Here is a 27,333-nt window from a genome sequence, read left to right as displayed (position 1 = left end):
ACATTGAAAGAGTCGCAAATGACCTCTGCTACGGCTCAAAGTACGACTATTTCGAAACCTATTATGGCGTTTAAGGATATTGCCGGAGAATATTTTGTCATGCCTTTGATTAATAGGTTTTGGCAGTATTATAAAGATACTTCACTTAGGGAATCGCGCGGTGGGAGTGGGGGATATAAAGGTACAGGTACAGGAATGATCATGAGTCCTTTAGGATTAGAGAAATTCTTGATTACTTTGAGTGTACTCTTACATGCCTCGAGACATTCGCCCGCATTCTTAGCTGTTTTAGCTCCAGAAGCGTTAGAGTTGGCTTTAACACTTGGAATAAGATTTACCTCGACCAACAAGATAATTAGTAATGATGATGATAACAATCTGGAAGGAGGTGATTCACTGGTTGTCGGATCAAGTTTAGAACTTTGTTTGGTGGTTTTGGATACATCGTACGAATTGGATGGTGGAAGATCCCTCATGATGGAACGATCGGACTTGGTGTTGGGAGTAGGCGAATGGGCAACGACGATTTTCCAAGATGAACTTGAGGGTAATCAAGTGTCTGGTGGACAGGGTGGGAGATCGGAGGGGAGGATAAGAGCAAATGCGGCTGCGGTGGTATTGAAAGTTGGGGAGGTGGGTGAGAAATGGGGTGGGATGGGGTTGAGGTTTTAGCAGAGTGACACATCGTACATGATAGATACTGTATAGATTGAATTGTACGAGATTAATCCCCATTATACAATGCTGTATCTTTGTTTGTATTGCTGATATAGGTGATGATCATGGCGATGCATATATCTACCTGCTCACAGAAGGACTTGGATCTTATCGAGCCATCCAGAACTGAAAGTTTAAATTAATGCGTATAAGACATGGTATATTATATGGCGGAGAAAGTCTTGCACGAATTTGATGCCGCATTCATACTTTCAATGGTATCTACTAGCTTTACAGTGCTACAACTTCTACACCACAGCTCCTAGACTCACAAAACGCGGCATGGGTACTGTCAGCTATGTATTCTACTGAAAATTATCAAAGAATGATGCTTACATATCATTCCTTTGAACTCCAGCCTCGAGTTTTTTGAACTATCTCCCTTCTCTTGAATAAACCATGAATACAATTGTTAATTATCGATTGAGGCATGTCATTCCAAAGCTTCTCCAAAGCTGCAAAAGCGTCATCATCATTTGTGGGATGTCTCTTGAGTAGAGCGAACTGTCTTTTAAGCCATGCCCAACATAATTCGATAGGATTTAGGTCAGGGGAATAGGGGGGGTGATTGATGAACTGGAACCCAATTCTACAAGCCGCTGCTGCTGCCTCCTTCTTGTGAACACCACACCCATCCTCCAGGATGTAGGGGGTACCATAGCTTCTCCAACTATTCTTCAGCCTCGTCCATATCTCCTTCAGCGGCCCTTCTGTTACTTGAGTACAATAGATGTATGCTGTGACCCCTCCTCTCTCTCCTGTGCTTTAGCTTGTATCAAACCTCACCAGCTTAGATCGCCCTCCCCACCAGATTGCTCCCCATATCATGACACCTGAGCCCCCTCCTAAGACAGTTGTATTGGTACACCCTCGATCCCACTTCTCTCCTTCCTCAGTCCATCGCCATTGTCTGGTGGTATGGTTTAACTTGACCATTGACTCATCCACGTATACTACTCGCGTCCAATCAAAGTTTTGATACTCTCGGGCCCAGTTATATCGCTTTAAGGCTGTCAACTTTGATATGTATGGTTTTCAGGTGCTAGGTTTCGTTTCAAATGAGTTCTCTTGGTGGAGAGAGCAAAGTCTTGTCGAAACATTGATGTCAACCTCCTGGAGCGCAGATGTCGCATCATTGTATCCTATGTCGCGATTCTGCTTGAGGACATGCTTGATATGCCGATCATCATAACTATCTAGCTTCCTAGGTCTACCACTGCGAGGGCGGTCCTTCTGTGGGTCTTCCTCATCGTCATCTTGGGCTCTGTTGATGGCGGACCTTACGGCACGTTGCGACACATTGTGTTTTCTAGCCACATCAGTGATTCTCATGGTGAGGGCATCTTTGGCCATTTCTACTCGCTTTTTTCGTGAAATCCTTTGGCCAGGCATGTTGGGAATGGTTCTTAGGAAGTAGAGATGCATAGACACAGTGGTTCTAGTATAAATGCGAGTAGAAGACATCACGGGAAGAAGCGGGGAGGTAGTGACGGCATCTGTGGCATCAAATTCGTGCAAGACTTTCTCCGCCATATAATACCTCCAGGAGATAAATGAGTGTCAATCAAGCTCCCTCAATAAGTGAATTGTGTTCAAAGCAAGGTGTTTTTCTGGAAAACCGACTAGATTCATCTACTGTACATATGCAAAAGTGATACTGCGCTTAATGCAACATCCATATGCGTTTCATCTTAACTTTCCCAGTCTCTCATTCTGTTTACAGCTACCTTATTCTCCTCCTGTTGGCATTAGGTCCCTCAACCCTCCTCCCATCACTCTTCCTACTGTATACTATATCCCTCCCGCTCTCACTCTCTGTGTCGCTTTCATCGTCATACTCCGAGTCAGGGTATGAGTCAGGTCCGTTTTTCACTACGTCTACTCCACGTTTCCATTTCTTGGAAGCTTGAGATAAAAATTTGGATCGGTAGAATACGCGGAAGAATAGCCATAGGAAAGGAGAGATGGCGAGGCATATCGATCTGGAAATGCAGACGGTGATGTGAAGCCACGTCAGCCTATATTCGCGCTGTACATACTATGATTACTTGTGTAAAATGAAAGACATGTTGTTTGTTTTTCGGCGATAGAGTCACTATTGTACTTCTGACACGATGACAAATGGAATCGATTTATCAATCCGGACACGTTGGACCTTTCTTGATCACTTGCTCAGGAGATAGACTAGGTCAAGGAGGCTAACGATGACTACACTGGAGATGTAGTGAATAGCCCAACAGAAAGTAAACTCACAGATCCCATCCTGTCTCTCCCTCCGCCCCACTCTCACTAACCCACCCAGCCAGAACCAACGACAATGTCAAATATCCAATACTACTCATATCCATGGTCCTCTCAAACCATTTCGAAGCGCGTCTTTGTCTTGCACGTATCGACCGACTACCACCGTCGAGAGATTCGGGATCGGTGCAACATGATTGGACGAAATGGTGGCGGATGAATAGGAATGTGTAAAGGAGGAAGAGCAATTGAAGGAGTGCCACTGGAGCAAACAGACAGTAATCAAATAGGCAAATGTAGTAGGTATCAACATGTCGCCCTTCTAGCAATCAAAGGGCACTTACCTATACCGAAGCACAGTAAGACTACTGAGATGGTTTTCAAGGACCAATTCCCGACTTTTGGTCCGTTGTAAAATATCTGTGTTGAGCATCTATACAATGAAAGCAAAAAATCAGCACCGCTCGGAATCTTACAAGACTCTTAATGGTGTTCATCCACTATCGATCCCTACCACATGACCACATAACATGAGATGATCAAACCATTTATCTAACCACTAACATAACCGCTGGATAAGATCAAAATTCCAGAACGATTCGTACTCACTGTCCTTTTCCTCCATCTTTACATCTCCCCCAAGCACCATATCTTACCCCCAACACTTCCACAGCCCACATATCCAACCATGGTCCCGTCAATGCTATCAATCCTCCGGCAATTATAGTCAGTAAAGCAAGTAAATATGGAGATTTCTGTAAGAACCATCTAAAGAACCACCATCCCCACACTTTCCTCCAGAAGGACGTAAATCTCCTGCCGTACTCGTATCGATTTGACCAGCGGGATTCTTCCCTCTCTTTGAGGTATTTGGAATGGATAGCTCGGGAACGGTCTTGAAATTCTTCGTATGTCAATCTTTTAGGTTGATTCGACTTCGACCCCCGCTCAGACTCAGAATCGGAAGTGGAATTGTTAGTTGACAGTTCACTTTTTGATCTGACTCCTCGATGTTTTCGAGGAGGATTGCGCCTTTGATGATCATCCTCGACTTCGGATTCCGGTTCAGATACCACTATTGTCTGCGCATCTGAATCGTACGCTGCATCATTTGCCAGATCACGTTGATGCTGCGGAGGCATCGTTCAATGTAGATCGTATCTTTTGTTGTGCGGTTACAATCTGTTAAATTATTGGAATTTTATTATGTTCAGTTCTATCTTAGTATGGTTTTATCGTTATGTGTTAATTAGCACGGTGATGTGTTTGTTTTCCTGTTGTTTGATGCGATGTTGTAATTACGTTGGATTTCAGCTATCAGCTGATTTTGTTGCGATTATAAGGAGTGTGCAACGGTTTGTGCCTTCTCAAATCATCAACATGATTGAGAATGCTGTTGTTTGATTGTTGAGATCGATATTCGCACGGAGCAGATCAAGAGATTGTGCCACTGTGCGTGCTGTATGTATGCAGCAGTCTGTCTTTTCTCCAAGACTGCGATAGTCAGATATTGTATGCGAGACACTGGCCATACATACATCCACGAATGATCCTTTCGATCTTATCTCAAACCCAAACAGGATCATCAAAGGACGTCAAGCCATGAAACGGACGCTTCATCTTCAAACATAATTGTAACATTAATTACCGGTCTCACCAGTGTATTGGTTCATGCCAAAGGAGACAGCCAAGATGATGACCAATGACCAATGACCTAATCCGACATGGTTATACATCTCATCAAGAGCGTTAACAAAGAATAGATCAATCAAATCCAATCAGAAACGAAAAGATGCTCTATGTAAAAAGATTAAGATGAACATAATTGCCGAGATCCTATTCCTACGCATCAGAATGATCATCACTTAAATCACTCGCGGAATCATCCTATATCACACCGATAGATCAGCTCTGTTCACCCGTGACGAATAGCCTAGCTGCCTGAGTTGAACTTACCTGACCAAAGAACGCAAAAGCTTTCGCCTTGCCTTTCGCCTCATTTCTTGCTCTGCCACTATGCGCATGATGATGCTCATGATTGTGTTTGTGGTGTGTTGGAGACTGGATCCTGACTCTTTCGCCATTATGATGATGGTGATGACTATTATGACTAGTTATAATTGGTCTAGGTGTCTTCTGATCCATCATCGACGATCTTTCAGTCTCATCGCCTTCTCCTTCTCCTTCGCCGACACTTTCGCTTTCCGTTGGAGAAGTAAGGTTAGATCTTCCGGGCGGTATAAGGTGTTCACCATGTCTACCATTATATCTAAATGCACTTCCATCTTCCCTTATATTATCCCTTTGACCCGATTCATTGTCCTTCTCCCTTATCTCAGCTTTTGCTAGTGCTTCCACCAAGTGGCGCTGAGAGAGGGGAGGTGGAGCTTCATAAGGCGTCATGAACCTATTGGGAGTCTCCACACCGCATTTATGGGGATGACCAAGCATGGAATGTATTTTATTATTTGGTGGAGGAGCAAGCAGGTTCTCGGCTTCGATAGGTGGTGAGGAAGGTTCGGTGTTTTCTCCACCGGATTTGCTATTGCCAAAAATGTCAGCATTTTTATCTCATATCACATGCAGAACCGTGCTCACTCATCAATATCAAACTCCTCATCTTCCTCATCCTCATCTTCCTCTTCCTCGTCCTCATCTTCTCCTTCTTTACCTTTCTCATCCTCTTCAACACGCACCGCCGCTCTTTCAGCCTCGGCAGCTTGTCTTCCTTCTTTGTAGTCCTGCCTCTTGTTATGGCTTCTCTGATGAGACTTGGTATCTGCAGGTGGCTCAGAGTCCTCTTCAACAACAACGAAAGATTTCTGTTTCTCTCTCTCGTTCCATCGGAGGGTACGCGAGATCGACGAGAACCAATCGGTAGATGCTTTATTCGCACACACAGTGGGGAAAGGGTATTTCGACGCGGTAACCTTGATATGGTCTCCCTCTGAACAGTGTCATGAACGTAAGCTTTTAACTCTTCAACCAACACATGACGTTCAGCTCACGTTTCAATTCCACTCTACCTCTACCATCGAAACTTGCCCAAGCCGTACTTCGAGAATTATATGGAACGCATATTCTCAACTCCATACTGTCAGGCAGCAACATAGGTCTGAAAGACAACGTATGTGGGCAGATGGGCGTGATGAGGATAGCGGGAATCTGGGGATGGACGAGAGATCCACCAGCCGAAAGGGAATATGCGGTTGAACCAGTAGGTGTAGATACCGTCAAACCGTCCGCTTGTACTGTCGTTAAATGATGTTCGTCACCTATTTCGCCAACGTATCAGTTGAACTGCCCTACTTGTCGAATTGAAGATGGACTGACCGAAAAGCTCCAATAAGCTGACATAGGGACTAGGTCCTCTATCTACCACCAAATCATTCAAAACTTCAAATTGTTCTACGGGTCTAGTGGAGAAACAAAGTATCTCTTTATCCTTTCCGGCGGCTTCAGAGCAGCTCCCCTGAGAAGGCGGACCTTCTAAACTCTCCCAACCACCTTTATCGACGTGAGACATCAGAATTTCACCACCAGGTTTCTTGATTGCTTTACGTTTTTTGCCACCTTTCGCACTAGCCGCTTCGGCAGCTTCTTCAGGGGCGATTGCTCGGTAGACTGTACATGTGAATCGCATTCTTAGATTCACTCGGATCCCTTCGTCGACCACTTTGTCCATTGTCTGCTTGTATTGAGCGTAATCGAAATTGGTCAAAAATCCAAGTGAACCTAATGCGAAAGGCAGTACAGGGGGAACAATTCGTTGGCTATAATACAATCAAACCAATCAGCTACGTGCTTGTTATGGAATTCGCAGTCTAGCTGACTTACAACAACCATGAGGTGAAGAGTACAGTGCCATCACCACCGAGCTGTCGCATTCATCAGCTAGAAAATCCTCCTTTTCTGTATAACAGATTGGTAAGCTCACAGTGATCACAAAATCGAACAAGTGAGGCGAGGAGCTACACATCTCTGAAGTCCAATATCTAAGTTGACCCTCATCTTTATTCCTCTTTTGGAAATCTGACATATTCGTTGTTGAGGGATAAGCACTGAGACTACCCAAGGTACTAACACTAGCCGAGCTCGAACTTCGTCTTCTTGAGATGGGTTTGAACAAATCTGGATAATCTCGTTGAATACCAGCAGCATCGAATCGCTTTGACGTTCTTAGTTGTGCATCAACATAAACTACCATTCCTCTATCACGTCCTTCATGTCCTGGTCGGCTGGATCCATCAGGTGAATTTGCGGGTTTTTTCTGCATCAGGTATAGGGCAAGTTCCCTGGTGAGTTTGATCAAGCGATTATCTCGTGCTTTGGTGACGATTAGGACGTGCTGGATACGTGATCGAACTTTGGTACGGCCTGCAACGCGTAGAAAGAATATATATTAGCATTACTGAAGCACTGTAGCGCTATTTAGTCGTATCGATGTTTCAATGAATGGATGAGTTGTGAAATCCAGTAGGAGAGACACTTACCCAGCTCCTTACTCATCTCCCTGACCCCCTGAGCAGTCTCGGCCAACTGCTTAGTCAAACTTCCTCCTTCTTCCGATCCGTCCATCAGATCCCCATCCAGTAGAGCACTCCCACTCAAGTTTCTCAGTACATGTCCGTTGATCGAAGATTGATCAGAGTCATATCCCGTGTCTTTATCTTTACCTAAAGTCGGTGAAGCATATTTACTACTTCCATTTGGACTGGTAGGTAAAGAGTGCGTGGGAGTGTTGGTATTGGTATTGGTATGGGATTTGAAATGGTTATATGATGGCTGTCTAATAGGTTTGGTTGTATTTCCTAAGTGATGATTCGTACCTGTATGATGGTTGGTCTGAGGAGCACGATAAGTAGATGCGGATGATCCTCCTTGGGTATTACTAGTTGTTGAAGTCGATGATGATGAAATATTACCTGATGGATTCCCACCACCACCACCACCACCACCACCACCACCACCACCGCTTGTAGACTTGTTCTTCAACCAATCTTGCAATGATCCATGACCGTGTTTGTCCAAATGAGAATGTATGAAACAAGGTGAACGTAATGGTATATTCAAACCTTTTAACGATGGAGGAGAAACGGATGAACCTAAGGAAGATGAAGATTGGGTAATCTCTGTTCCTGCTCCGGCTCCAGCAGTGGGTGGAGGGATGGCATGCAGTTCAGTCTCTTTGGCTGGGGAAGATGATGATACTTTAGATAATGGTGAGGGTGGTGGTGGATTACGGATTCTGTTGGAAGTGGGGATGTTGACGGCTGTAGTGGGTGGACGAGAAGGTGGGGTGGAAGGTCGGATAGTATCGTTCTTGCTCATATCGGCTGATCCTACCATTGCACTATCGCTCTCACCACAACCTGGTTGGTATGATACGGCTATTTCCCTTTGATCAGCTGAAACAGGCGATGGTAGTTCAACGGTTATTTCCTCTTCGTATGGTGATGTGGACAGTTGTAAATGATCAAGACCGAATTTCTAATCATCGTCGTCATATCCATCAAGCGAGATGCCGTTATGTCAGCCAGATTCACATTACCGTACAATCCAATATACAGTGTGCAAGATGAACTACTCACCTCCTTCCCTAAAGCGGCAGATAGCTCTAACCTCTTGATGTACGATGATCTCCTGGATTCTCTTAATGAAGTAGGTCTAGATAACGCTTGACGATGATCAGATGAGGGAGACGGGACCTCCACTCGGTGGGATGATGACGAAGTGGTAGGGGTCGGGGTCGGGGTCGGGGTAGTCGTGACGATATCCTGAACTTGGTCGCAACGGATTCCGCCGGATGTCTGGGGCAGCTTTGTTTTATGGTCAAGGTCGAGATGAGTGGTGTGAGGTGATTGAGGTGATGTATGGATATGATATGGGAATACCGATCTGTAGCTGGTCATCATCTTGTTCAACTCTGTGCTGATCTAGCGTCAACGGGCCGGATGTAACGTTACGTAAAAAAGCAATCAGTGCTGAAATAGTATCAATTGAGTGAGTAGATGAATGAATGGTATACAGGAGTATACAGGAAGGGGAAGAGCTGAGGACAGTCAAGGCCAAAGCAGTGCATATATACTGCTATTCAGCTCACAGTAGATGAAGAGGACCTCAGACTTCGCACTGCGGTGAAAGCTCAGTTACCGTTGTCAGGTTACCGCTGCCACCATGATGGATCGTCAGGAGACGGATCGTCAAGGAAGCCTGACACGAAGACACCATCAAAGCGTTCTTTGAAAACAACCAAAAAAATGCATGAATGAGTATCAAGACTGTTCATCGTAGGTTCCATGTTGATTTAGATATGTTTTGTGCCGTGTGCAAGATTACAACCTATTCTCCACTAACCTATCTTCAATCAAAGGATGGTGTCGTTTCATTTCTGTTTCTTTGCTGAGCCTACATGACGACGACGCAAACACGTCACCGAGCGAACGAAAATTCCTTTGAAAAGCTGTATCAATTGGATATGTCACATACCATGTACACTCTCACTATCAGCTTTCCTCTTACCCGTCGGCGTCCGTGCCGGTGTACCTTTCGACCCATTCGATCTGACGCTTTCAGGTTTAGGCGATGAAAAACTTTTGGGTGTCGAAGCTCTTTCGACCGATGAAGGTGGTTTAGTTAGAGATTTCTTTTTAGGTTTAGGCCCGTCGATAGACAGAGGTTCGAAAGGATCGTCTGGGCCTGCATCCGCTTGTGATTCGCATGCGGGACAGAACCATTCTCCTTCTGGTGGTTCGGATAGTGGTGGGGTAAGGCATTCGGGGTGGTAAGGTGAATCACACTAGATTGTGATCAGGTCAGCAAGGTACGACGATGTAATGACAGAGGTAAGATGATAGGAGTATTCCCACGTGCTGTGTATGATTGATTGAAGAAGTACACTCACCTTTTCACACTCCATCGGATCATCATCTTTCTCCTCGTTACATGCCAAACATATCGTTGGACTCCCGATATGTTCAGGATATCGATCGAGTTCCGATAAAGCAGCATCAGGTCGAGCTAAGAACAGGGAGAAGAACGCGCCTCCGGCCAAGCTGTCCATACGTGCTTTGTTAGCTTTTCTGAGAAAGATGACGTGTAAACGCCGTTCGGTAGCTCACTCTATGACGTCCACACCGGATAGAGGTTCAATCTTCACTGGCTTGGTAGCAGATTTACCTACGTCGGGGCCAAGGCCAAGTTCTGTTGGTACTACATATCAGCTATTTGTTCGAAGCGCACTGTCAATCCGACACCTAGCTCACCTCCATATAGCTATTGAGATGAGGCGCATAACGTCAGTCTGATGCACCACAGGCATCTCAGTCGTAAGAGTGAACTCACACATCCTTGCCCAAAGCCCACTGTCATCACACCGTCTCCCTCAGGGGTGGTAAGGAAATGGGTACATCCTCCACAACTAGCTTTAATGACTTTACACGCCATAACTATCGATTGCACCGTATTAGCTCGAAAGGTCTTGTCCAAAAATAGTGAATACTTACTATCCTGTATATACCTAAGTTGACCAAACCATATCGTCAGTCGCCTGGCAGATATCCTAAGAGATCCCACATCACGTACTTGAAATACGTATATGGTTGTCCGGTCGAGCCTATCATGGAATCAGCTAATTTCGTAAAATGTTACAAAAGGTCGAAAGTTGACATACCATCCCCTGTCAACTTGAATTTTCCCGCTATCAAGAACATTTTCTGTCTGTTCACCACTATCGAACCTAACGCCCGTGTCAGCTTGAATATACAATGTACAGTTTGTTAAACCATGCGCAGCTTACTCGTTGGTCCACATAGAATTTCAGCAGCCCGCGAAGCGATATTGTTTCCCGCAAACTGAACAAGTGAAACAATCAGCTGCAGACCCCCAATCGTTTGAAGACTCTAGCTGATTCACATGAGGCACTAAGGTAGGCACTAATCTATCCGGACAATCCAACTCAGCTACACGCTTTATTCGTGCTCAGCGATGCCAACATACCGATCTTTTTGATCCTGCAATCCCAATCTTGAGTAACCTGCATAACCCCAAGCATAGACATAACCTTCTTCATCTAGTGCTAGTGAATGTTGGTTTCCTGAAGCTATCTGTACGATCTTTCGTTTTTCGAAACCTTGTATCAGACCTGACCATAATTGATATTGATCAGTACTTCTCAACCGGAAAGCCAAGAAAGGGTAAAGAAAAAATGGAAATGACAGATATGCTGTCTGTATCTAATGAAAGGTTGAATGGTGTTTCGATTGAATTCATTCAACTCACGAGCAGGCGATTCAACATCATAAGCTACTTTCCCGTTCTTAATTATCCTTTCACCTGTTTTACCATTTCCCAATTGTCCACATTCACTCGAACCTGCTGCGAAGACCTGTCCACTTGACGTGAGGAATAATGAGAATGTGTGTCCGGCAGATACCTGAGTTAACGTTATCAACTGATACTCGATTGTGCCTGCGAGAACGTCAGCTTACCTGTATGATCTTGACTTCTGGGTCTTTCGACCAAGGTCCCGTTACTCGAGTGAACTGATTGATGAGCATCGTAACAGGCTGTTTGAAACTGATCCATCAGTATAACACTCTCTACCTGCCAACGTCTATCTCTGACGGTCATTCCCCTTACGTCTATTTCCCCTAAGTCCCTATATGGTACCACTTACAAGACCAATCTGTCCTACTACGTTATTCCCACATCCCCATAGACCCCCTTGATCATCCACCAGTAGCACATGACCCCTTGCAGCAGCTCCGGAAACGAACTTCGCCCCTTTTGGTAGGCCGACTGCCGACGGCGATATCTTGATTGGAGCATGCTCTGATATAATCCCATCTGGGGAAGTTGCAAGTGACGGAGAAGGTGGTTTACCGAATATATATGCGGCGCCAAAAACTGTACAATACAACAAGTGTCATTAGAAAGGTACAGTAATCTGTTGATTGCAGTTTGTGAGAATGTGGGAGAAATGACTCACTATCTAGGACTACAGCATAATTCGCTGAAGGTCCTGTGATGAGTTTTGTTATTTTGATATTACTAAGAGATCTTAATATGACAGGAGATAGAAGGTCGGATGCTCTAAATGGTGGTTCCAGTGTCGGTAAGCTGATGGAACATTTTGACCAGCTGTGGAAGCAGTATCCAGATAGCTTACGAATTAGGTGGACGTTCTTTACGGCCATTCGAGGCCCTACATCCCATATCAAGGGTAAGTTGAGGGAGCGGTCTGAATGGAATGTGAAGGTGAGGCTCACCAGTTCATCCCTCCGCATATCAGGACTAAGCAAGATTAGAGATAGAGTGAGCAATCGGCTACTACATCTGAGTAAGATAGATGATCGTGTGTGATATTTAATACGATGTCTCGTGTATGTCGGAACAGACCACACCGATGCATCTAATCTTCTCTTTCTTTCCCCTTGACTTGTTATCAGACAGCCCTGATAGACTGCGTCACTCCCGTCTGAAGAATCTGCATCTGCTTCCGATACATACAAATAATTCGGCAGGAATCCAATACTCACCTCGTCCCCATTGCTGCTCTTCTACTTTGTCTTCGGCCATATCTAAGGGTTCCGGTGACGTTTCCGTGTGTATCTTCTTGATGAAGACCAATATGATAACCGTTGAGGCTCCTACACGTGTCTTGATCAATTATAGCAGATAGCAGACTGAGCTTTCCAGTCCAGACGTATTGTACATAGCAGGTGCATATCCATCATCTGAACCTTTGCTCTTTGTCATGTTTGAAATTCTAGCCGGACGCGTTGCCGAATCTCGTGTTGTGACGCTCGAGCCACATACAGCACGTGTCAGTCACGTTTCATGCTCTGTGCCCCTTTGCGATATCAGACAAGCGACCAGGGCGGTGCAAGCAGTCTCGGTCAGTCACCTTTTGATTTGATTCCAAGATCGGACTGACAGATATTTCTTGGCAAAATGGTCATCGATCCGGAGCGCTTATTTATTTCGTGTCCTGTACTGACAACATCAAAGTTCGACTCGTTGCGAAACTATATAGATTTACTCGCTTCCATCTTCCTTCTTCCTCTGCCGTTATGAGTACCTCCCATTCCAAAGGAAAAGGAAAAGCCAAAGCCGTCGACATGTCCACCGCTACCACCGAGATCGAACCTCAAGCTACCACCTCTCGACCAGCTAGTATAGGCGAACGGCCAGATGACCTGGAATTGATGGGTATCACATCTGTCGTGTCTCGAGAGGCTGGTGAGAGGGATCCGCTGCTATTAAGAGACAAACTCATAAGTGATGCTCATCTGGAAGAGATAAGACAGTGAGTATCACATTTACAGGTCTATCAATTCACATATAAGCTTAAGCTGACATCGCCTTACCTGCACTCACTTGTGACACAGACGTAAGAAAGGAGGAGGGAAATTAGCAGATTTCTACGAAACTCAAAATTCCCGAATCAACGATTTACTCAAACCTTTGCATACATTATCTCAAGAAGCTGAACAAGATGCAACTGATAATGCTCTAAAAGTTAAATTGGCCGTGAATATCTCTTTCGGATGCAATATAGTGTTGGCTATAGTGCAGCTGTACGCTGCGATAAGTAGTGGTTCGTTAGCTTTGTTTGCGAGTTGTGTAGATGCCGGTGAGTCTTTTGAAATCTCAGTAATACAAAAGAATCTTGGCTGATCTCAATCGGTTTTGCGTGCACAGTCTGTAAGTCATCAATATACATATAGTGATTATTTTGCAACAATACTTATCGTCCCTATCAGTCGACCCATTCGCGAATCTCATCCTGTGGGCAGCTCATAGAGCATCAGATAAGGCTGAAGAAAAGAAGTGGCCAGTGAGAGGATCGAGATTCGAGACTAGTGAGTAGTCATTTCCCCGGCGTTACTACTCTGTAATGATGAAGCTGATATCAAGATTCACAGTGTAAGTCTTCTGATTATCGTTGAGGTTCTAACGTCAGCTTATCACTTCTATATCCGTCTTTTGTCAATAGTGGTAACATCGGTAAGCTACTCATATACCTTGATATAGAAATGGATTTGGAAGCTTACCACAGTATATAGTCTACGGTTCAATCATGGGAGGAGTTAACGTCATCCTTATCGTCATGTCCATCCAAGAATTCGTAACTCACAAAGGGGACGATCTGCAGAAATTCCACTTACCATCCATTATATCGGTCTGTGTTGCTTTCGGTGAGTTGCCGTGTACTCATCACAACTGCCGTCCTATCGACTTCCGAAGTGATAGATTTGTATGCTAAACTATCATTGTTCTGATGTGTGATGTGTTGTAGCCGTGAAATTCTCTTTGTTCCTATATTGCATGGCAATTAGAAAAGCCTCGTCTCAAGTACAGGTATTATGGGAAGATCACAGGAATGATTTGTTAACGTGAGTACGATCCTTTCAGTCTGGGCATCAATAGCTTGATATATGACAACTGCAGTAACGGTTTTGGTATATTGACTGCCGCTGGTGGTGCCAAATTGGCTTGGTGGGTGAGTAAACGATTTCATTTCATTCTTCAAACAATGTTCAACAGACTGATAGTAGTTCAGATCGATCCTATGGGTGCTACTGTCATCGCTATCTGTATTATCACAGTCTGGACAAGAACGGTATACGGTAAGTACAATATCTCTCGTAGCTGTCCATAACATCTTCCTATGATATGTCGTCGGCCGTGTCACATCTTTCACATCTCCTGAGATCACCGCGACACTACTTCATGCTGATATACCGTTTTCCACCCACTCAGAACAATTCACTTTCCTAGCAGGTATCGCGGCCCCAACAGAATTCATAAACCTCGTAACATACAAGGCCCTCACATTCTCCGAACACATCACTTCAGTCGATACAGTCAGGGTGTATCATTCTGGACCTAACTACTTTGTCGAAGTGGACATTGTCTTACCTCCCGATATGCTCTTGTGGAAAGCGCATGATATAGCTCAAGATTTGCAGGATCAAATAGAACGGTTGAAGCAGGTAGATAGGTGTTTCGTGCATGTTGATCATGAGGTGGATCACAAGCCTGTAAGTGGTGTTCTTTATGGATATCGATACACAATAAGAAGGAAAGGGACTAATGCTATTTGTATCGTGTCTATAGGAACATCGAAAGAACGTCTAATGGGCAAAGACTAGCTTCACTGCGCTCTATCATAAAACAAATACCGAACATACAACTGCAATCTCTGATGAACCACGGAAGAGGTAGGAGAAATAGAATGTCAAGTTATAATTTACAATCGTGATTAAAGGAATCTTATAGATGGTGTTTAAGAGTGGAATAAGAATAATTATAGTCCGACTCATAATAATGCATTATTCTCTCATTATCAACTTGATGTATACATATTTCGAGGGTGACCTTTCCTTCGCCCATTCCTCCTGTGAAGTGAAAATCGCGTCTAGGTTCATTTTCCATCTATTCATGTACAATTTTACTGTACTCCATGTACATGGTCGTTAAAAGGGTTATATGGATTTCTCAACCGTAGCTATACCTTGATCCAACTTCAGTATCTTACCTCTACCTTTTTTCCAAGGTACCTATTCGAGCCATTGAACCCATCAGCCTAAGTTCCATTCCGTTTGAACTAATAACGAATACCGTAACGATGTAAGCAGTACTCACCTCATCTTCATAATGGCTGACTACAATCGTAGCCATCTTCTCATTATCTTTCCACTCCCTCTCCAAAATGGCCTTACATCTTTCCCAGATGAACTCATCGATCCCTTGACTGGGTTCATCAAGTACCAACAGATTTGGTTTACCTACTATTGACCGAAGGAATAGTATCAAACCCTGTTGGGGAGGTGTAAAGTGAGCGAATGGTCTAAGTGCAATTTCCTTCAAATCCATTCCCTTCGTTGACTCTATACCACCAGTACCGACAGTAGGTTGTAGTAAATCCTTGACCTGATCTAAGAGGTACAATACACGATTCTTCTGATTTTCATCCAATTCCGATCTTGAGAAAATCCCTTTGAAGCCTGTTCCCACTGCTGAGTAGGCGGTTAGACCCATACCCCTAGGGAAAGAAGAGTAGATCTCAGGTGAGGTGTGGCCTATCATTCCTCTCAAGGTGGTTGTGGGAATCTCTCGACGAGGCTTTGAGAACAACTCGAGAGAGGTAGAGGGGAGGGAGAATGATCGCGGATGATGGCCTAATATGATTGAGAGAAGGGTTGTCTTGCCTGAGCCTGTGTGTAAAAGTAAACGAATAAGGTCAGTATAGGATAAATCGTATACTGCATCGTACGTCCTCAATGTGCTAGATGTACGATGTTAATGTAAAGTACTATTAACTCACCATTGGCTCCTACCAAATGCCATTTCTCTCCTTCTTTTATACTCCACGAAACTTCTTTGAGGACCTAGGTAGTGATTCGATCTCAGTGTAAGTTAGAAAAATAGTAGATACGATTCTCAACTCACAGGTCTACTTCCTTCTCCATAACTGACCGAGACCTTATCCAAGTTGACCAAATTCTTCTTATCATCTGCTCTCGTATCCAATAATTCCTGTATACTAGCCTTCTCGTTATCTGCCTGAATGTTTGCTCTCGTCCTTAATGACTCCTCATATTGCGCTTTATCGCCTATCCATACATTCCCATCTTTCACTTCAACAACATTCGTTATCCAATCCGGTACATCTTCCGTACCCTTCCCTCTCAACACCAATACAATCCTAATATCACCGCTATCATTCAATTCTCCTAGAGTGTGCGATACCTCTTTCCTACTGGGTATATCCAACCCTGCCATTGGATCTTCCAAAATCAATAAAACAGGTTTAGTCAATAACGATGCAGCGATTCTCGATCTTCTAGTTTGTCCGGATGATAGACTGACCATAGGAAGATCAAGAAGTTTGGTAATTTTCATCAAACCTGCTACTCTCTCTATCTCTTCGTTTGATGGAGTAGGATGTAAAGTGGATAAGAGAGTTTCTCGAAAAGATAGTTTATCTTCTTCTTGTAGTGCGCCATAACGGGCGGTGAAATCTGTGAAATCGCCTGAAGATGGTGGACGAGAGAATGCAAGATGCCGTATGGGTTTGTAACTTGATATTTCTCCTGTTGAAGAAGAAGAGGAGGAAAGGAGGGATGTTATATGGGGGAATGGACCTGGGGGAGAGGGCAGCGGATGAATACGATGTCGTGAGAGGAGGGTCTAGGGTGTGACAGTAGCAATATTAGTCGATGTACTGGCTATGAGGGTTTGTCATATCCGTCTGAGCCCGATGAGTATATCATATATTGAAATCTTCTCTCGACAGTCGTTCTGGATATGTTCGAAGTAATTCTCAGGTTATAGGTAAAGTAGAATGACCCACCTCAACAGCCAGTTTCCTTCCTTCGGAATCACCCACCACCGCCCATCCCTCCCTCTTCGATCTATTTATCGTCCATCCTTGCGATGGGAATCGAAGTAAGGCGTTCGCAGAGGAAGTATTGGGGGAACCGAATCGGTGGATTAGAGCATTAGAAGGTAATCTGACTAGTGGGAGGGATCTCGACATCTTGAGATACTCTGTGCAGAGGCCTTTTCCTGACCTGCTTCTGAGGAGGTGTTGGATCCTATTCAGTCATGGGAGTATAGTTGAGAAAGCATCTGGGCATGCAGCAATGTACGAGTAAGAACCACCCAACATGTCAGCTCGAGTCGAACGAACCGAAGCCATCGAGTGGAGGTTAGACAGTACCCCGCCCGGAGCTAGACGGTCCGAACGTCGTGTCAAATACTGGTATAACCAGACAGTGTACTCTAACTTCCGTGGGTGATAAAAGACTAGCATACATATCAATATACAGAGTCTGAAGAAAAATACAGGCTATACAGTGCAGTATATCTAGCAGGATGTGTTTAGAAAACAGGTTTCTTAGGTAAACCGGCCAAACCCTTTTTGAAAGCTTCTTCTCTCTGCTTTGATCGACCTTCTGTCGTCGAGCTTTTTGGCGGTATCACAATGTCCGATTGCGATCCATCAACAGGTTTAGGAGGCAGGGGTATTTTCTTGGCATCGTCCTCGACTGGAACAGGAGTGGATGACCGACTGGGATCTATAGGTAGAGGTGTAGATGATCCTTCTTGATTTACTAAATCTTTCATCTCCCTTTCCAATTCTTCTGCAGCTCTCTCAGCCTCCTCCTCCCCCATCTCCACCTCCTCCCCTTGCTCTCCCGGCATGGGGGATCCTTCTAGGCCCGGTGTACCATTCCTAGAGGAAGGTGTAGATCCTCCTAAGCCGGGTACGTAATCTTCGTCGACAGGTTTGGTTCGTTTCATATGAGCGAGTTTAGCCTCCATGGCTGCTATCTGAGCTGCGGCACTGTATCAGACCCAAATCACGAAAATCAGCTCATTTCATGTGTGCCATATCGAAGGGTCAGCTGATTGGTATTGGTGGTGAGTAAGTGCGGCGGGATGACTTGACTCACCTCTGAGGTTTCTTGGAACTTTTCAACAAGGACAGAGTCGTCGTCTTAGATGGATCATTCGGTCGACGACCTTTGGTATTGATCAGTGGTAGGTTTTCGGGAGGTGCCTGATGGGTATCAGCGGGGTTCATACGATACATGAATGGGGATCGAATGAGACTTACGGAACTTGCATAGGTAACTACCAATTTCCTACCTCGAAGTAATCTATCGTGCAATTTGATCATCGCTTTGAGTGCATCCTATCGATATCAAAGATTGATCAATCAGCATCAATGCTTCCAAGATACCAATGCATGTATGTACTGCTAGTTATAATTGTAATTGCCGCGATCGATGTTGAAGTTTATGTGAGGTAAGACTTACATCTTTATCTGTAAATTGGATGAAAGCGAATCCCCTTGGTTTACCTTTCAACACGCCCGTCTTGTGAAACATGAAGTCTAGTTTGGTGATCTTACCATACTTTGAGAATATCTGTATCAGAGTATATTCATCTACAGTGGGTGATAAGTTCCCTACGTATAGTCTGTCGGGTTTACCATTTGCTGAACTTGTTGAGGAAGATGGGATGGCTGATGATGACGAGGAGGCGATAGGTTGAGGGGATTGCATTTTAGCTGTACGTCAGGCTTGTAGGCAGTGCTTTTTCCCGGTTATATGTCTTTGCTGTAGTCTGAGTATGAATAGATAGATCAGTTGAAGCAATTGGACAGACTCTCAACCTTGAGGCGCTCTTCACAGTCCGCAAGATGTGTCCAAACAAAGGTGGGAGTGATGTCACGTGATATGCGCTGAGGGCAAGACATGACGTTTGAGCCTACCTATCTTCCCTCCCTCCCTCATCCTTCTTCATCTTCTTCTCATTACAGTTGTGGCAGGCAAATAGTCGCATAACAACATCAGAATCGGCGCAGAGCAGGCAAGATGGACTGGTAAGCATTACGAAACAATGTGAAGTGTCATGACTGACCAATCCCGTATAGCCTAGACGAGCCATTACATCTTCAAATCCTTACTTCCCTCGCGTCAAGTTACGCTCAAGACGCCAAGACCACGGAAGATGAGAACTCCATTTCTGTATTATTGGATGGGCTGCCAAACAATACTCTCAGTGCGAATGATGTGGAGGAATTGATACCTCACAACGAAGACGATTGGGTGAGTTGTCGATTGCTCCCACAGCCTTCGTGATATCCAAGCTGAATGCAGTCAACAGACCGAATTCGAAATCAACCATGCCATCTCCTATGCCCATTACGTTTCCTCCCTTCCTCTCACATCACCTCATCTTGGCGAATCATTATCGAGACTGAATGCACTGCTTTTCGGTTTTCTTCGCCATGCCAACCCTTCTCCGAGTGGAGATAACAGTCCATCATCATCTTATAGAAGCTTGGAGGCTGGTGGTCTCGGATCCAATAGTCAAGCTCAACTTTGCGAAGGACTGCTCAAAGCGCTCTTGTGGGTAGCATGGGGTAAATCAAAACTCAGAGAAGATATCGGAGGAGTGCTGGAGGACTTTGTGGAGAAGATCGAAGGACTGATGAGTGGATCTACTGGAATAAGTAAGCTGTCCCTAGAAGAAAATGCCATACTTAGCTGACACAAAGATGTGCAGCATTCCCTCTAGTACTTCTTCACTGCTTGCATTCAGTCATCTCACATTGCCCTTTACCTCCTTTCCCTCCAAGGACCATCGCGTCGATTGTGAAATCTCTGTTATCGATTGCTTCACCTGCTAATCTAATCAAACTGGTTCATCAACCCACTTCGACCGCTTCAACCCCTCATATTCGTATGCCACCTACCACTCCATTCACTGCTCCTCATCCGATCACTCCGAGTGGAGTAGTTATGGCAGTCACCGAGATCACAAATGTCCTCCTGTCAACTCCTTTACTCCCTCACCCCAACGTAGGGGAATATCAGAATGCTTTCGCTCACCAGTCAGGAGGGTATCATCATCCTTCTTCTCATATATACGGTCAAGAAGGTAATGCACATATATTGAAGAAGCAGACTAAGCAGTTGGTAGATAATGCTTTGGTGATGGATGATATCAACAGATTATCAACAGATGAAAAGGATCATGCTGTATTAGATCAAGCTACGAAAATAGCGTTGAGATGGTGGACCGACCTAATGGGAGGATCTTCGATCGTAGAGGAATCTCCATATTCGAGAAGAGGTAGCTTGTTCAGCATTGGAGGTCAACCCGATGAAGAAGTAGAATTGATGGTATCGGTATTGGTGAGCCTGACGAGTGTTTTTCCATATGTCGCGCGAAGCTGACAACTTACACCTCTTACTTAGTACCTCTTGAATAACCTATCTTTGCATCATTCTGAAGCAGACTCTACACACTTAGCTAGATTGAAATTGCTCCTATCGGAAGATTCATCAGTGGTTGATCCGAGAGTCCTGGAAGCTGTATTTATCTGCACCTCGATTCAGGTCAGAAAGTAAGTTGGTCGTCTTCATGATCATGATGTATACTGCTAACATATCATTTGCAGTGATCGGTCCCTAGGAACAGCTATGACTCATCACATCCGACGACTTTTGCTCAGTCCCATTCCCGCTTTCGAGGGTGAGATGGGTGGTTCAGCCAGTTCGGTCCCACCAGCCGTGGTGGCAGCGTCAAAATGCTTGGCTATCTGTATTGAGGTGAGCTGAAGGTTCTCTTTCCGAGAGGATCACCGGAGCTCATGCACTTTGTAGATGTCCGCCAACGATGATCTCACTTCATCCACTCTATACTCCTTACTCAATACGCTTAGTCATAGCACAAGCGTTCCAGGTGGCATGTCGATCCGGTCTACTCCGTTTCACCATCACTACAAGGGCGAAACAGATACTTCTACTGTAAAGACAAACGCGACAGGCAACAGAGCCACAGAAGAGCAAAGAAGATTGGTCGCGGTAACTGCTGTAGAAGTAGTCTCTCGGTTGGCATTAGAAATAGGAAAAGAAGATGTAAGCTTCGCTACGGATTATTCTTGATATTGGCGCTTCAGCTGACTATCGTACAGATCATTCACCTCAGTATTTCGATGCTGATACAGCGACTTCGAGGCGTGGATCTCGCTACAGAGTCTACTATCGTCACAAATCTTGTGCCATTGGCCCTTGCAGCTCCGAACGGAGACCTTGTGGAAGTCTACCGAGCATTCTCCCAGATTTCTCGATCGTCCCACCCTGAAGATCCCCGTAATTCCTCTAACGCCGTTCTTGCTGCTCAAACTACATTGGCTAAAGGTCTCGGTAATCGCTTGGACTGTGCGGATGGATATCTTGTTGAATTACTTACCTTGTTTGCGGACAAAGGCACCCAGACTCAGATGGTAGCTATGGCATCTCACGGATACGATTCAAGGGATAAAGATGCTGTGGCTCAACTTAGACAAGAAGGTGTTAAGAGAGTAGGAGATATGAAAGCTTGGCTCGCGGCTTTACTCATCCCGATCGCTACCCTCCTATCACACAACTCCTATCACCCTGACAGAGGTGCTACATCCGAACTAGTCGCTCATTTTAGGAATCTGTGGTTTCTCTGCGTGGTGTTTGGCCTTAGTGGACCTGAGGGTCAGAAACGTCTATCAGAGCATGAAACCAATGCTTTGAGGACGATTGCAGTCAAAACTCCTGCTCTGGTATTGGAAAGCTCGAACGATTTTGTAGCTAGTGATCTGGCTTATAACTCCATCCTAAGGAAAGATTATGCTGCCTCGGTAAGCCTGTCTTCCACCCATTCACTACGGATGGCCAGAATGAGCTGACATGCTTTAATGATAGATCCAACAATCACAACGCACTGCGCTAACACAGTATCTACCTCATCAGAGGCATTCATACGATATCCGAAATATGACTACACCTCAAACTACCCTGTTGATGGCGATCTCAGATCTCGAAGAAGCTAGAACGATGAAATATCGACCGTCAGTGTTGCTTCAGTATTTCTGCAATGAGTCGATCAACGAAAGTCCTCTGATTGGATGTCTGGACGCTATCGCTCAAAAGGTCAGCTGCCACTTTCATGCCATGATCTTTACATGCACGAGCTAATATTGGGAGTTCGGAACAGATCACTTCGTCATTCATGAAACAGGTATATCTCCAAGTTATCACCCATTCATTACCGCCGATCGTGGCCGACGAAGTTTGCAAAATTCTTGTCGCCTGTACACATCGAATGCGCAAGGTACGAGAAATTGCTCTGAACTATGCTAGACAATTACTCGAAACTTTCTCCGCGTTGTTGTGCGATCGGAAAGTCGTATTCACCCTGTTAGAAATCTTGACCTTGATGAGAAGGAGTTGCGAGTTGCAATACACTGATGAAGTGAGTCTCACTTTTGTTAAGTCAGTAGCAGAAGCTGACGGATGATTGCAGTATTCACCGGTATACGACTTCACCTCAGATAAGATGGAACTCACTCTACATTTAACTGATGATTATGCGGTACGGAATGAAATTACCAGTCAACTTCATTCAGTCACAAAACATTGGTTGACAGTCGCGATATCCCGAGCGCCCATCGAAGTTCAGTCCACCCTTCAATCGTATTTGAACGAATCAAGAGATGTTCTTTTGATCGATAGTGTGGAAATGGGAGCTGGTCTGGCGTTGCATTTCTCCAAGACCATTTCGAGATTAGATAGGCAAGAAAGTAAGTCCTCATTCAGGCTGCACAAGATGATGTGTGCTGATGGAGCATCGTGAATAGCTATCATGCCTAATATTGGGGGATGGCCATCGGACTCTTCAAATCTGGTTGCTAGTCAATTCGCTTCAAAGAATTACTTCAATGGAGAATTAAGCGGTGCAAGATTGATTCTTACTCAAGGCATGTTTGCTTTTTGATGATTCTATCAGGGGCAATAAGAGCTAATATGAGATGATCGGCAGGCTTGAGCAATTTACAAGAAGGTTCACCTGCAAATTCATCGCCTGCTGAATTGTTGGCATTCAAATCCCAACTGGCTCAGGCAACATCGAACATCCGGACGAAGAACAAACCATTTAACGTTCCTGAGATAAGACGAATCTTGCTTAGAGCAGTCTCGGTGTTGATAGCTTCACCAAAAGTAAGTCTCCGGAGCCTTGTCTAGATCGTGCAGCAAAGCTGATGAATCGATTATATAGATGGACAGAGATATCTTACACTATCTTGTTGAACTACCAATGGCGGCTTTCACCCCTCTGGCTATAGCTGCTGGCGTAGACGCCTGGACGTGGCTGCTGAGACAAAGACCTGAGGCTGAAGTTGCGATTATTGGCGCAATCACCGGCGGCTGGCTGCAGACTATTAGACAGCGAAAAGGTCTTTTCTCGACATCTATGAAGTACGTGATCATGCCTGTCAATAAAATTCCCGGTGACATTCATTATGGCAAATAGGAAGGTGATGAGCTATGACTAACATTCACTTGTTCGCAGTTATCGAGATCCATTCGAACAACCTGTAGAATATGCACCCTCCGACAAGAAGATCTTAGATCTGGAATTGGCCAAAGCAAGAAAACTCCTTCGACCACATCTTCTTTTAGTGCAAGTGTTATCGAGTCAATTCCAAGCTATAAAATATCGTGAAAGAGGTATCATGGTCTGTCTGATTAGGTTGATGATGAGAAGTCTGAAAGCTCATAAGCAAATGAGGTGAGTCAACAGCTCTGATCAACGAATTGCCCCTTTGACGGGTAGCTGATTTGGGTGTGGTGCACTGATAGTACTCATCCGCTGGCGAGAGAAGTCAGGTTCTCGTTACTGTTATTTGGATTTCAAATGCTAGCTAGCAGTAGGATGGAAGCTCTTCTCGAGCTTAGATTCAGAGATAGATTGTTCCATGCTGCTTTCTCCTGGTTCTCATTTAGACCTCAGTAAGTTTCGTGTTTTCAATTATCTGAATGTGCGTTGCTCAAGGATCCTTCTACAGATGGTCCTTTGGAAGTGATAGGATACAAGTAGGGGCGGAGATCAAACTTCTCCAAGATCTGTTGCAGATCGTCCAAGAAGATAAGATACGAGGGGATCATTCGACTTCCTCGTTGTCTGACAGAGCCCCTGCGTTCTTGATCAGAGGTAAGCTGTCATTCAAAATCTCGATCAGTCAGGAGATAGCTCATACGCTTTGCGGTTTGCTAGGGTCCGCATCCATGCACGAATACGAATCGCATCATCGAGATAGGGTGAAACTGCTACAATTGCTCATCGAAAATGAGATCTCCAGATTGAGTGTATGGTGTAACCCTTTGAATGAGAATGGAAGACCTAATGCCCCGCCAGCTGGAGCATTGGAAAGGTCAATCACTGGTGTAAGTAATCAGCTGAAAATCGGTCGTATTCCTACACTGTAAAGCTGAGTATCATTTCTGATATCTAGGACGAGTGGACGCGATTGGTTGGTAAAGCGTGGAAGGTCAACCCAGCTATGGCTATCCACATGGGCGAACGATTCAAGAACGCGCCTGTTCAAGCCGAGATCAGTCGATTAGTCAAATCTGATCCAAAGAGCGTGATTGATGTTCCAGAAGCACTCCATTTCTTACTTGGAGATAGATTGGAAAACAACGCTAAAGCTGCACTCAAGGTAAGTCAGCTGTCATCAGGTCTTCAATTCTATACGAGAGCTGATTTCTTGGTTTGCCTATAGTGGTTACCTGTTTGGTCGGCTGTTCCTCCCGTGACTGCCATAGTGTATTTCCAACCTCGTTATGGTAATCACCCATTGATCTTACAATACGCAATGAGAGTATTGGAACAACACCCAGTGGAATTGACTTTCTTCTTCGTACCTCAGGTGGTACAAGCTCTGAGGGCCGATGCCTTAGGTAAGTTAACCACAACTTTCGACCACTGTAATGACCGACGGAGCAACTTGCTGATAGCTTCATAGGCTATGTCGAACGATTCATATTCGAAACTTCCAAGATATCTCAGTTATTCTGCCACCAAATCATCTGGAACATGAAGGCTAATACATACAGGGATGATGACGCTGTACGTTTCGGCTGTATGATCACCAAAGTTTTTTTCGCTCAAACTGATGGAATTGTTATTGATAGTCACAACCGGATCCTATGAAGCCTCTCTTGGACAGGATGATCGATATGATCGTAGCTGGACTATCAGGAAAAGCTAAAGGTTTCTACGATCTCGAATTCACGTTTTTCGACGCGGTGACTTCCATTTCGGGGAAATTGAAACCTTATATCAAGAAATCCAAACCGGAGAAAAAGGTATGTATTTTGCCCCCTGTAAAGCACTGGACAGCTGAGGCTGATGTATGATTTGCTATAGGCTAAAATCGACGAAGAAATGGCTTTGATTGACCTTTCGGTCGGAGTGTATCTACCTAGTAATCCGGATGGTGTGGTGATAGATCTGGATAGAAAGTCGGGTAGGCCTTTACAGAGTCATGCCAAGGTGAGACTACCTGATCTCTCCGGTATTTCTTGATGTGGGATCGTATACTAAGTAACGTATACAGGCACCATTCATGGCAACGTTCAAGGTGCAAAAAGAACGTATCGACTTACCAACCGATTCTAACATCGAAATTTCAGACGAAGCCCGATTGGTCAAGACCAAGTATGATGTGTGGCAATCTGCGATCTTCAAAGTCGGAGATGACTGTCGACAGGACGTCCTGGCCTTACAGATTATAGCGATGTTCAAGAATGTTTTTACATCAATTGGATTGACTTTGTACCTCTTCCCTTACAGAGTTACTGCTACTGCCCCTGGAGTGAGTGATTCAGCTCATTCCCTGGTCTAAGCTGTATCTGCATTACAATCTTACATTTGTCACTTTCATCCTCTATGTCGACAACTCTATGCCTTGTATTATTTTGGAATAGGTGCTGATAATGAATTTTATCATCATATAGTGCGGTGTCATCGACGTAGTACCAAACGCGACTTCTCGAGACGAAATGGGTCGAGCGAAGATCAACGATCTTTTCTCGTACTTTGTTGATAAGTATGGTGGAGTCGATACTGTCTCTTTCCAGAAAGCCAGACTCAATTTCATTCAGTCTATGGCTGCCTACTCCGTCGCATGTTATATCCTGCAGATCAAAGATCGACATAATGGTAACATCATGATAGACGGGGAAGGACACATAGTGCATATCGGTAAGTCAGCTATACGTTGTATTTCGTTCTTTGCGAATCGCGCTAACAAAATTGTGATATTTGTAGATTTTGGTTTCTTGTTTGATATTGGACCAGGAGTAAGTTCAGCTTTCTGCTCTCAGTCCCTCTAACACAAGGTGACTGACTTCGCTTGTAATTGATTGTAGGGAATCAAATTCGAGCCCTCATCGTTCAAACTCAACCATGAGATGGTAGCTCTCATGGGCGGAAGGGATTCTCAGGGATACAAGATGTTCACTGAATTGACTGTCAAAGCGTTCCTCGCTATTCGACCTCACGCGGATCAACTGGTCGATGCTGTTCATCTTATGTTGGGAACAGCATTACCCTCATTCAAAGGTGAAGGCACGATAACGAGATTGAAGAATCGATTCCAACTACAGTTGAGCGAAAGACAAGCCGCAGATTACATGATGGGTGTTGTGGAGAACGCGAGGGAGAATATGAGATCGAATGTGTATGATGGGTTCCAAAAGATACAAAAGTGAGTAAATAATTAGAAGATTATGATGTTGTGTGGAAATGGGCTAAACTGAATTTGTGATCGTGCTACAGTGGTATTCCATATTGATCGAAATTATGGATCTTGACATAGGAGAAATTGCAAGGAAAACTGATGAATTAAGATTCACATAAGCCCGCTTGTTGTACTTGTATGTCATACTGAATATGAGACATGAACAGCTTCCGTTTATCCTGGAACGGCTGATACATCAGATGCATCGTATCATCGTCAATATTACC

At 44.6% G+C, this 27,333-nt stretch overlaps 8 protein-coding genes across 8 annotated transcripts; 3 read left to right on the top strand and 5 right to left on the bottom strand.

Annotated features, from left to right (window-relative positions):
* Positions 1 to 18: 18 nt before the first annotated feature.
* Positions 19 to 672, top strand: V865_001734 (uncharacterized protein; the record flags this gene model as incomplete). Its single annotated transcript, XM_066225548.1, has 1 exon — positions 19 to 672. The coding sequence occupies one exon, from the start codon at positions 19 to 21 to the stop codon at positions 670 to 672; it is 654 nt and encodes a 217-aa protein (XP_066081645.1).
* Positions 673 to 2,440: 1,768 nt separating this feature from the next.
* On the bottom strand, positions 2,441 to 4,100 carry V865_001733 (uncharacterized protein; the record flags this gene model as incomplete). Its single annotated transcript, XM_066225547.1, has 4 exons — positions 2,441 to 2,699; positions 2,971 to 3,220; positions 3,303 to 3,391; positions 3,568 to 4,100. The coding sequence occupies 4 exons, from the start codon at positions 4,098 to 4,100 to the stop codon at positions 2,441 to 2,443; spliced, it is 1,131 nt and encodes a 376-aa protein (XP_066081644.1).
* Positions 4,101 to 4,800: 700 nt separating this feature from the next.
* Positions 4,801 to 8,873, bottom strand: V865_001732 (uncharacterized protein; the record flags this gene model as incomplete). The annotated part of the gene is made up of 9 exons (XM_066225546.1): positions 4,801 to 4,845; positions 4,915 to 5,500; positions 5,557 to 5,905; positions 5,967 to 6,233; positions 6,292 to 6,731; positions 6,796 to 6,836; positions 6,896 to 7,335; positions 7,452 to 8,448; positions 8,550 to 8,873. 9 exons carry the CDS (start codon positions 8,871 to 8,873, stop codon positions 4,801 to 4,803), a joined length of 3,489 nt encoding a protein of 1,162 aa, XP_066081643.1.
* A 566-nt stretch (positions 8,874 to 9,439) lies between these two features.
* V865_001731 (uncharacterized protein) lies at positions 9,440 to 12,537 on the bottom strand (the record flags this gene model as incomplete). Its single annotated transcript, XM_066225545.1, has 17 exons — positions 9,440 to 9,757; positions 9,863 to 10,013; positions 10,080 to 10,161; positions 10,224 to 10,233; positions 10,303 to 10,477; positions 10,543 to 10,573; positions 10,631 to 10,696; positions 10,757 to 10,811; positions 10,873 to 10,897; positions 10,957 to 11,101; positions 11,239 to 11,392; positions 11,448 to 11,525; positions 11,636 to 11,865; positions 11,948 to 12,051; positions 12,128 to 12,163; positions 12,228 to 12,252; positions 12,498 to 12,537. The coding sequence occupies 17 exons, from the start codon at positions 12,535 to 12,537 to the stop codon at positions 9,440 to 9,442; spliced, it is 1,725 nt and encodes a 574-aa protein (XP_066081642.1).
* Positions 12,538 to 13,079: 542 nt separating this feature from the next.
* V865_001730 (uncharacterized protein) lies at positions 13,080 to 15,102 on the top strand (the record flags this gene model as incomplete). The annotated part of the gene is made up of 9 exons (XM_066225544.1): positions 13,080 to 13,267; positions 13,350 to 13,594; positions 13,725 to 13,827; positions 14,011 to 14,159; positions 14,261 to 14,357; positions 14,413 to 14,464; positions 14,525 to 14,591; positions 14,725 to 15,005; positions 15,082 to 15,102. 9 exons carry the CDS (start codon positions 13,080 to 13,082, stop codon positions 15,100 to 15,102), a joined length of 1,203 nt encoding a protein of 400 aa, XP_066081641.1.
* Positions 15,103 to 15,449: 347 nt separating this feature from the next.
* Positions 15,450 to 17,506, bottom strand: V865_001729 (uncharacterized protein; the record flags this gene model as incomplete). The annotated part of the gene is made up of 5 exons (XM_066225543.1): positions 15,450 to 15,524; positions 15,610 to 16,181; positions 16,292 to 16,355; positions 16,417 to 17,157; positions 17,321 to 17,506. The coding sequence occupies 5 exons, from the start codon at positions 17,504 to 17,506 to the stop codon at positions 15,450 to 15,452; spliced, it is 1,638 nt and encodes a 545-aa protein (XP_066081640.1).
* A 344-nt stretch (positions 17,507 to 17,850) lies between these two features.
* V865_001728 (uncharacterized protein) lies at positions 17,851 to 19,040 on the bottom strand (the record flags this gene model as incomplete). The annotated part of the gene is made up of 4 exons (XM_066225542.1): positions 17,851 to 18,316; positions 18,426 to 18,532; positions 18,590 to 18,667; positions 18,792 to 19,040. The coding sequence occupies 4 exons, from the start codon at positions 19,038 to 19,040 to the stop codon at positions 17,851 to 17,853; spliced, it is 900 nt and encodes a 299-aa protein (XP_066081639.1).
* Positions 19,041 to 19,352: 312 nt separating this feature from the next.
* On the top strand, positions 19,353 to 27,077 carry V865_001727 (uncharacterized protein; the record flags this gene model as incomplete). The annotated part of the gene is made up of 27 exons (XM_066225541.1): positions 19,353 to 19,360; positions 19,412 to 19,586; positions 19,645 to 19,993; positions 20,047 to 20,678; positions 20,742 to 20,890; positions 20,945 to 21,095; positions 21,150 to 21,404; positions 21,461 to 22,159; positions 22,224 to 22,451; positions 22,516 to 22,773; positions 22,825 to 23,101; positions 23,159 to 23,278; positions 23,341 to 23,519; positions 23,578 to 23,777; positions 23,872 to 24,090; positions 24,162 to 24,311; positions 24,368 to 24,513; positions 24,577 to 24,746; positions 24,815 to 25,021; positions 25,085 to 25,262; positions 25,328 to 25,431; positions 25,497 to 25,670; positions 25,732 to 25,857; positions 25,922 to 26,179; positions 26,322 to 26,568; positions 26,635 to 26,666; positions 26,736 to 27,077. 27 exons carry the CDS (start codon positions 19,353 to 19,355, stop codon positions 27,075 to 27,077), a joined length of 6,033 nt encoding a protein of 2,010 aa, XP_066081638.1.
* Positions 27,078 to 27,333: the final 256 nt, after the last annotated feature.

The sequence above is a fragment of the Kwoniella europaea genome, chromosome 1 (genome assembly GCF_036810445.1).
Source record: "Kwoniella europaea PYCC6329 chromosome 1, complete sequence".
In the NCBI taxonomy this organism is placed as follows: domain Eukaryota; kingdom Fungi; phylum Basidiomycota; class Tremellomycetes; order Tremellales; family Cryptococcaceae; genus Kwoniella; species Kwoniella europaea.
The sequence above is the reverse complement of the archived record's forward strand: the minus strand, read 5'-3'. Positions and strand labels throughout refer to the sequence as shown.